A 9,975-nucleotide genomic window follows, 5' to 3' on the forward strand; every position below is an offset into this window, starting at 1 on the left:
CCAGCTCAGGGTCCGCCCTACTGTCCCCACCAGTGGGATCGGAGGTCCTGCCCTGCCCGCGCCCGGGATGCCGCCTCTCTCGTGCGCTCAGCTCCGCTCGCGCCCCTTGCTTTTCAAAGTAACTTCACCGCGTCTTTTAAAGAGTAAAAGTAATGAGGTTAAAAAAAAAATGCTGAAAGCCGTCCTCTTCCATAAACCTCTTTCTGTAGCGAGTCCCCTTTGGCATATACTAAGGAGGCAATTTTCCTATAAGGTTTTCTTAAAATAATCTGGATCTAACGATTAAATCTTGGACCACGGGGAAGGCTGCAGAGGAGGGTGGAAAGCTGGATGACATTGGTATAACGGTTTCAACGCCTCTTGCTGGGCTTCCCTCCCCACCCATCGTCACCAAGTCCACAGGCCGCCGCATTCCAGAAAGAAAGGCGAGGCCGTGTCAGAAGCGCGGTGAGCGCCGGGACGACCAGCTGCTCTGGCTTAGAATGAGAAGCGGCCCCGCTACCACGGCCGTCCCCGTTAATAGCTGCCAATATATCCGGCTTCTCGGGCTTCGGATTAATGTGTATCTTCCACATAAACGATTTACGGATGAAATAAAAGCCCTTTAGAGCAATATTTCCTTTCAAGTTCCTAAAACGCCTCTAAATCTTTCTGGTAGTGAGTGCCCGGCGTGGGGGCGGGGTGGGGACAGGGGGCAGGGCGGGCGGGCCGCGGGGGCGCAGAGAGCCCTGAGTGGAAGGTTAACTGCTTTGCGATCTCACCAGGCTCTTCCGAAATGCCAGTCCAGTGTCGCAGCAACAGTGTTTCTGGGTGTCGAGGCCTTGTCCCTCCTGGCATTTGTCTGAAATGGAGCTGTCTGTCTAACCTAGGCCTGGACGCGCCCAGGCTTCGGAAGTGGGGGAAGGTGGGGGTGGGGTGGGGGGCGGAGGGGTCCCGGGGTGGAGTTAGTAGCCTGCCTATTTTCATATTCATTAGAATTGGGAGGTTGCCCGAGTAGCCCAGCCGAGTTTCAAGATATAAAAGCAACATCGTGTGCCCCCTTTCCAGCCGGGACGTATTAAAGGGCTGGGAGCAGGGCAGCTCCCGGCGCTGCAGAGCTCGCTTCCCCTTCCCTCCTTTCGGCCCTCCCTCTTCCCGCCCACCCGCTCCCTCCCCCAGCTCTTTCCAGCCTCTGCGCCCCGGGAGTTCCGCGACAGCTTCCAGGATTATGGAGTTTCTGAGCGAGAAGTTTGCCCTCAAGAGCCCGCCGAGTAAAAACAGTGACTTTTACATGGGCGCAGGAGGGGCGTTGGAGCACGTTATGGAGACGCTGGACAATGAGTCCTTTTACAGCAAAGCGTCGGCGGGCAAATGCGTGCAGGCCTTCGGGCCCCTGCCCCGCGCCGAGCATCACGTGCGCCTGGAGAGGACCTCGCCCTGTCAGGACAGCAGCGGTGAGTTCCCAGCCCCTGCCCGATCCGCTGCAGCCCTTCTGCAAACCAAAAGTTGCGAGGGACGGTCGGGACAGCCAGAGAGGTAGGAAGGAAGGAGAGAGGGAGAGAGAGAGCTGGAGGGCGGTGGAAGGCAGAGAAACGGTGCGCGTTTTAGAAAGCGGTGTTTTGCCGCGGACTTTGGGGGCCAAAGAAGGATTCAGCACCGGGTTGTCTCCGCGCGGTTCTCCTTTGGCTGTCGAGTCTAGTCCCCAGCGGTCCCTGAGTTCCTCCATCTAGGACCCAGGCGTAAACTGATAGGGCGGTAAATAAAGCGTAATTGAGTCAAGACAGCGCGCTTCCTCTGCGAGCCCGCCGCGCTGCCCCGGCAGGAGGAGCTGAAATCGTTCACAGCTCGTTAGAGAACGTCACTGTCGTCACGAATAAGAAAACTCTGGGCTCCTTTAGGTGAAAGACCCCCCCCCCCCAAGACGTAGCGATATTTTTCTTTGTGAAGTTGGAGGGTTGCTAGATTAGCTTGTTTGAATTTGTGATTTCAGGTTCTTCGGGTTTGCCATACAACACACAAATTTTGGTTAAACACCCATCACTTTAAATAGCTTCGAGCAAGGAATCTCCAATATAATCACTCGCTCCGGAATTTTGCATTGTCTAGTTTTCTGACTTCACATTAAAAGTCATCTCAGAAGCCTTTCGGAATGCTTCTCAGTGAAATCTTCAACTTTGGATAGCCAAGTATCTCAAAGTCAAAATGTTATCAAAACAAACCATCTATCTTTTCTATCTTGTAACCCAATACAAACCTATTTTTTTTCAGATCGAGACAGCTAAAGCAAGTTTACAATTCCAAGAGGACTTTTTCTTATCACTGTATATGTTCCACAGTTAAGCTGTAAGGAGCGGGTTGCTTTAAAATAACAAACGAATTAAGTGTGAAATATTTACAAGCCTCCCACCCCTATTTGAATGGATGTTCAAAATCTGGCTAGGCACTGGATCATAGGAGCTCATTTTCTAAATACTTTGTACACAGTGTAACTTAAAAAAAATCTCGTACATTTTACTTGTTTTATTCAACGTTGCGAGTTATTTTTGACTTCCAATGGTAAACCAAAAATAAAGGCGCAAACGATAGAGGAAATCAGTTAAGTCGTTTCAGTCATTTATTTAGAAAGACACAAACAATTAATTTGTTTTTAATACAATGAAGGTTTTACTTTCTGAATATATTTCAGACAACAGTATCTAGATTTTTGGAATTCTTAGATGTATACATAAAGTTATTTGTATGGACAGTATTTAAAAAAGATTCTGTAATGTCCTGTGTTGACTGCTGGATAGGACTCAATATTTTAAATTGTCGGGAATCCAAAATAATAAGAGAAATAGGTGATTTGTGATACTTTATCAACTTTTAAACGAACATCACACCATTAGTATGAATTTTAATAGGAAAGTATTAACTAAGATGAATGTAGGGAGCAGTCCGCTAAATTTAGGAGAGTTCCTGTCTTTCTCCTGAGATGCCCTTAGCTTCACTACTGCTTCCCCTCCCCCATCCCTAATTACCGAAGTTCCCCATTTAACTCTGTCCACCAAAACAAAACCGTATTGTTAATCAGTCAGGGTTCTCCTTTATATTTAGTTTTAAATCACATCTTTTGCAGAAAATCTATTTGGCATTTAAGTTATAGGTATTACCGTTTAGTACATTTGTATAATGATTAAAGCAGTTGTAAAAATACCTTATGAGATCATTCAAAAACATGCAAAAACGAAAAAAATGTGACAGTTCTTTGAAAGTTATTCTGGCTGGGTTGACTTTTTTGAAAGATGCCTCCCATTTCATTATATGCATCCTTGCATTTGTGTGTGTGTGTGTGTGTGTGTGTGTGTGACCATATGATACATATTTGTTTTATATCATATCACAAGCATGTAGTCAAATCTGGAGGAAATCACTGAAATTAAAATATCCCTAAACAGAATGCCAGTTGATTTTCTTTGTAATATTTTAATAGATGTTTTCATTTCTGTGCTTTACTAGATGGAAAAATAAAGCTGTCTGTCTTAAAACATATTTCATGAGTTAAGAATAAATAGGATATATTTAGAAAGTACTGCAAATGAGTTTTTAAGCTAAACAAGTCTACTGAAGTCTTCTTTTCTATAGGAAACATTTTCAGAAACTACCATGAAATTCATTTTTAAATTTAGTGGGTCACTTTGAAAAAAAATTTAAATGAAGGCATAACTATACAGTTGAACTATTTGAAACATAATAGAAACAATACCATATTTTAAATCTATAGATTTTTGTGTCGAGGAGGAGGATAACTTTTGGGAAGAGTTTGGATTTTGATTTACAGATATTATTTAAAATTGAAATATCTTGCTTCGGCCATGTAAGTAGCTTAATTTTGTCTGCTGTGGATAAATATATGACAAATTAAATTTGGTTCACTTTTCAAAAGTTATGCCCACTTGGGTTTTTGTTGTTTCCTTTCTTTTTAAATCTAGAGCATGTTTTAATTTGACTACCTTAATTTGATTATTAATTATGTGCATAAATAGTACATTAGCCCTGTAAAGTAGAACTGTGAATTCTGACAAATTATGAGTTCCATGTTCGCTTTTAAAAATGGTTTTCAACTTGCCCAAAGTGGATTAATACTTGTATGTGATGTGATGATCCGATTAATACTGGCCCAATAAATCATTAGCAGACGCTTTCCTGATGCTCTAAATTACTGCAACTTAATTCCTTTACTGAAACGCTTCACAATCCTGAGAACTGTTGTTTTCCCCCTTCCGGTACAGTGAACTATGGGATCACTAAAGTAGAAGGACAGCCTCTTCACACCGAACTAAATAGAGCCATGGACAACTGTAACAGTCTCCGGATGTCTCCTGTGAAAGGGATGCCAGAAAAGGGAGAGCTGGATGAACTTGGGGATAAGTGTGATAGCAATGTATCCAGCAGTAAGAAGCGGAGACACCGAACCACCTTCACCAGCTTGCAGCTGGAGGAGCTGGAGAAGGTCTTTCAGAAAACCCATTACCCGGATGTATACGTCAGAGAACAGCTTGCTCTGAGAACAGAGCTCACTGAGGCCAGGGTCCAGGTATGTAACACATGAACGCCTTGGATATGTAGATGGGGGTGGGCGTCGGAGGATAGTGTTAGAATAATTCAATAGTTGCCCTTTGCCACAAAGGAACCATTAATATTTGAAGATGTAGAACAATGATGTATGAATGTAGTTCAACTAAGATTTCTTTTTACTTGCAAAGGATTTAACAAGTCACAAAAAAATATAAATACTTGACTTGTTACATAGGCATAAAAATTAATACTTGTGAATATCTTAACATATCTCTGATTTTAAATTTTAATTTTTAAAGGGTAAAAAACAAAATCAAAGCTATCCATTTAATAATGCATGTGTTTTACTTTTTCTGTTGTATCAGCCTTTGAGGGTTTTGGTTTTTTTTAGTTATGTACCAGGTATGGTAAGTTATTTGTAGAATGACCAATAAATCTGTAATTTTATTGAGGTTGGGCTATAATGAAGAACAAATAAAACAAGCTTACAAATTCCCAATTGTTATGTCTACCAAATCCATTTTCCCTTATATGATAAAAGATTATATAAGTTATTTACAATTTTCTAGCCCCAGTAGTTGCTAGTAGTGCCATTCCATTTTAATTTTTTAAATCTAGATAAGTTAACACGATTTTTGCAGAGGCAATAGGAATAATGATCTTAATTTTAAAATCTCAATTATGTTTATGTTGTATTAAATTACCAAATTGGATGATCCAGTTACTAAATATTTTAATCATTTGAAAGAGAAAAATTATGCTAGGTAAAATTACGTCTCTTAGGCATATTTTATTTTTACTAGAGTTGATATTCTCAAACTATATTATATTAGGTTCCAAATAACAGTAATTCAGGAGAATAGCATTTCTCTTTGGCATGTTTTTATTACTCTGAATAGGAAAATATTGAATTTTGCAGTCCCCGTAAACTACTAGAATGGAGAAATGAATAAAATAGTGGAAATTTTTGTTCTGAGTGGAATACTAGTATTTCTTCTGAAGATTAAGCCATCATAAAGCTTTTACATCATTAAAGACAACATCTGGTGGTGCGGGAATAACAAGCAGCAGGTTTTTTCTTTAATTTATGGAGGCAAATGGTTACTTTATCTGAGTTCAGGAAGTAGATATATAGGAAGTTGATGCTAACAAAGAATCTTAGAATTGTCAAGTTTTAACAGGAGCTCTGCACGTATTGTTTTTTTTTTTTTTTTTGTCTTGTGTTCATGTATTTAAATTACTTGTAACCGTAGAAAAATATGTTTGCACAGAGTGATCAGCTGTGCGCAATACATGTTTGTTTTCCTCTTAACATTTCATCAAATCTCGATTAATTTTTGTCAAAGAACATGCAGAGAGTGCCACCCTGAACCTAATTTATTCAGATTGTTCTTTTTCTTCCTTTTCAAACAACATAACAGTAGTAATTGGCATCCATTTTAAGGATATCGTCAAGGTCTTTTGCTCAATAAAATAGATAGATAGATAGACAGATAGATAATAGATAGATAGATAATAATAAACTTCATTACAAAATTCCCTTAGTATGCCCCCGGTGACTATCTGGGGAGAGAATAAGAAAATATATTTTGTTTGGTTTTATTGTTGATATTGTCTCGAGCCCTGGGTATAGTGGATAATACACATTTGCTAGCAGTGTTAAGGAACCTTACTGAATAGGTAGCTCTCTGTACCTTGTTTTAATTGCTGAAAACTCTTCAAAGAGCCATCTTAAATTTGCAGTACATTAAACTGAGATATTAATGTTTCCATCACTGTGAGGGTAAAAGCTTAGAACTGAATATTAAAAAGAGTAAAAATTTCAAGGAAATTTTGATGAAAGGCTTTTTACAATTTGTATTTTTATATTTGATTTCTAGCTTCTTTCCTAAATATTGTATATTCTGAACATAGTTATGTAAAGACTAAAGAACGCTCCGAAAGTTGCTTGCATGATGTCTACTCAAAAATATCAGTTTATACATATTGAGTATCATTTTCCGTATCTCCCTTTAATACATCAAAATATTAAAATGAAGATTCTGGAGAGCTATAAGTGTGCATTAGTGAATATTTAACCTTCTGCAAAACAGTTGTTATGATAGATATTATTACTGTGCCATTAGAGAAATTAAAACGAGAGTTTAATGACCCTGTAGAGGCTGCACTAACTCACAGGCTTTCTTCACACTTGCTTGTATCTGCTCTGTTTCTTTTATTATTCATATTAAGTGTTAGTCTTCTAAATTGAAAAAATAATTTTGAAGATTACTGAGCATTTACTCTAAGGGAATATAATTGTTACAAATGGTATAATTTATATAATAAGCACATTTGTATGTTTTAGAACCACACTTCAACTTCAGATGATTCCATTTTACCTTTAGTCTTTATCATGCTTAATATAATGTGAAATTTTAATATTTTCTGTTGCTAAATAAACAATATTTCTGCTGATGCCATATGTTTTAGATGTAATCTTTACGTTTAAATTTTTCTAAGATTAATTAAGTATGGGTGCAACCCAGAAGAGCCTTCACTTTGTGAAATACTTTAAAGATAATTGTTTTGACAGACCCAGAGTATTAATTTGGTTATAAATTGGCTAGGTTAATGTTATGTGCATAACCCCAAACTAAAAAGTCATGAATATCTTCCAGATTTGCAGCATTCTCTGTCTGAGAGGAGGTTTACCTATGATAATTTGGAGATTTAAGGAGTCTTCAAGATCATATAATCTAATACCTTTTTATTTTCTGTAATTGAGAAAACAGAGGCTCAGACATGTTAAATAAATGTTTTGAAAGTATATTGACTATTTCTATTAATTTGTACTGCCTCATGGACATATTGATTATCCTATCAGGGTAAAAGAGAAAGTAAAATTTATGGATCTTTTTCTGATAAAGAAATTCCTTTATTAATAATTTTGTTGACCTGATTTACTTTTCTGATTTGAAGTCTTTTCGCATCACTTTTGCATTATCAAATATCTCTTAACTAAAATTCTCCTTCTTTAAAAAATTAGGTTTGGTTTCAAAATCGAAGGGCCAAGTGGAGAAAAAGAGAACGTTATGGCCAAATACAACAAGCTAAAAGCCATTTTGCTGCCACCTATGATATATCAGTTTTGCCAAGGACTGACAGCTATCCACAGGTATGGTAAACTGCATAGAATGCTGATGGAGAAAAGTAGATGTGGTGTATATATTCTGAAAAGGGCTAGTATAGGCTTTATTATATCTGATATAACAGTGAAGAATGAAAATTTTAACCTCCAGAAGACTTTTTTCATGTTTATTAGATTTTTATTTTACTAAAATATTTATTTTCTTACTGTTTTCTTTCAGAGCTATTCATTTAAAATAATTCAGGCTCTCTTCCTTGTTATATATTGCAACAACTGAAGTAGCATCATCCAGTAGTAAAAGTCTTTTAATTATTCTACATTTTAATTATTCAGAATTACTTCCCTGTTAACTTTTAAAAATAAATAAAATATTGTTTGGCGTGCTAGCTCTGTGGCTAATGTTTTATGAATCATACCATAACCTAGTGTCAAATGTGGTATATGAAGGCTTCATTCCACTTATAAATATCTGTTTTCCTGTGTTGTCTTTTCAGCTTTGAAGTTGCTCATTGTTTCAAAGGAACCTTTAGCCCCTTGTTATTTAAGACATATATAGAATTAGTACTGGATATAATTTTTAAATTTTGTCATGTGAAAAAACACTTCCCTCTAAAATGGGAGCTCTCATTTCAAAGAGTACATATTTAGAAATTATTTTTTCCTTTTCAATTAGAATTAGGGAGGTTTTTATTCTTTTCCGTACTTTGTAATGCTTTTTTTGATCCTTAAGAACCTATCTTGAGACCTTCACTTCTCTAGATAAATTTATTCATGTGGTATTATTACATGTGAACTAGAGCCTCAGAGATCACCTCATTCAACTTCTTCATTTTAAAAGTTAGGAAATCAGACCCAGGTGAGTTAAGGAATCGGTCCATGATCACACAAGTGGTTCCTTACCGGACAGTCTAAAAAAGGGCTGTTATAGCTCAGCCTTGCCACTGCACTTTGATAGAAGACCAGCATTAGGGCTACCTTTTGAATAAATGCCATACCTGCCATAAAAAGCATCTTGTTTCTCTCACTTTAAAAAATTTATCTTCAAGTAGTTAACCTTATTTTTTCTCCTGTTTAAAAGCATATGTGTATGTGGTGTGTGTGTGTGTGTGTGTGTGTGTGTGTGTGTGTATATTCCTGATTGCTTATCATCATAGAGCTAATGAAATTTTATTCACCAAATATTTTTCAGTGTCCTAGTTGAGTTCTAAAGACAATGTTGTGAGGATGTTTCCCTTCTAGGCTATAAGATCCATGAGAACAGGCCCTGCATTGTTTTTCTAGTTGTTTACACAACTGGAAGCCTTACTATATCAGGCACTGTTCTAAGCAGGTTTAATATATTAACTCATTTAATCCTCACAACAACCTTATGTGGTAGGTGTTATTAATTACCCCCGTTTCTTATCAGGAAACAGGCACAGAGAGGTGAGGTATTTATTCACTTTCACTAGTGGTGAAGCCTGGATTTTACCATAGGCATTCTGGCCCCCAAATGCAAGTCACCCTCACAATAGACTGTCTCTCCCAGTGAATATGTTTGAATGATTGAATGATTAATAAATTAATACCAAAGAGGACAAGGCTTTAGTTGCATTATTCAAGTCTGCAGTTTAGTTTATGGGAGCAGAGAATGTACTCACACCCAGTGAAATAAAAATAAAAAATAATGGAGATGGCATATACCTTGTGTAACTTGGAACTGCTTGACTGTGATAACTTTAGAAATAATAAAGTTACAAATTATGAACTCTTTTGAGATGGACTTTAAATAGTCTGATAAGTCAGTCCCACATTACGTGACTGTTACATATCTTTTTTGTACCTTATTATTTCAATCTTCATTCCTTTCCTTGTAACCCTTACTTCTGTCTATTTTCCATTTCTCTGTTCTTTGCTGTTGGTTGACTTATCTCTAACTTTCTTTTCTTCTGTATTGCATAAAACATTTAGAATAGTGCCTGGCACCAATTAACCTCTTTATGATGACTTAATGCAACTTAATGTACTCTGTCTAGTTGCCCCCTTTTTTTTAGGATTATCTCTCTATTGTGTTAGCTTTAGATGTTATCAACTGGTAGAAGGAGGTGAACTAGCAGCTCAAGTAGGAGAGGAAATGCTACAAATTATACATTTGATAGTCTTTTTCACTCAGACGAAGGACTGATTTAAAATGTCCCCTCGCAAATCATAGGAATTTTGCACTACTTCTCCCTGTGGCTTCTCCATAATATATGTACATTGGTTATACCCCCTCATACTTTAAATACGGGAGCACAGAGATCTTATGTCGTTAAAGTTATTTTAATACT

At 37.5% G+C, this 9,975-nt stretch overlaps 1 protein-coding gene across 1 annotated transcript in view; it reads left to right on the forward strand.

The window, feature by feature from the left end:
- The first annotated feature begins 1,126 nt into the window (after positions 1–1,126).
- Positions 1,127–9,975, forward strand: part of ALX1 (ALX homeobox 1) — a 20,945-nt gene continuing 12,096 nt past the window's right edge. Inside the window, exons 1-3 of the mRNA XM_019754924.3 lie at positions 1,127–1,433; positions 4,251–4,555; positions 7,565–7,693. Of these exons, the coding sequence (XP_019610483.1) occupies positions 1,208–1,433; positions 4,251–4,555; positions 7,565–7,693 (660 nt within the window). The 5' untranslated portion in view covers positions 1,127–1,207. The remainder of the gene's footprint in view (positions 1,434–4,250; positions 4,556–7,564; positions 7,694–9,975) is intronic.

The sequence above is a fragment of the Rhinolophus sinicus genome, chromosome 1 (assembly GCF_057876585.1).
Source record: "Rhinolophus sinicus isolate RSI-liver-muscle chromosome 1, RSI-T2T, whole genome shotgun sequence".
Taxonomy (NCBI): Eukaryota; Metazoa; Chordata; class Mammalia; order Chiroptera; family Rhinolophidae; genus Rhinolophus; species Rhinolophus sinicus.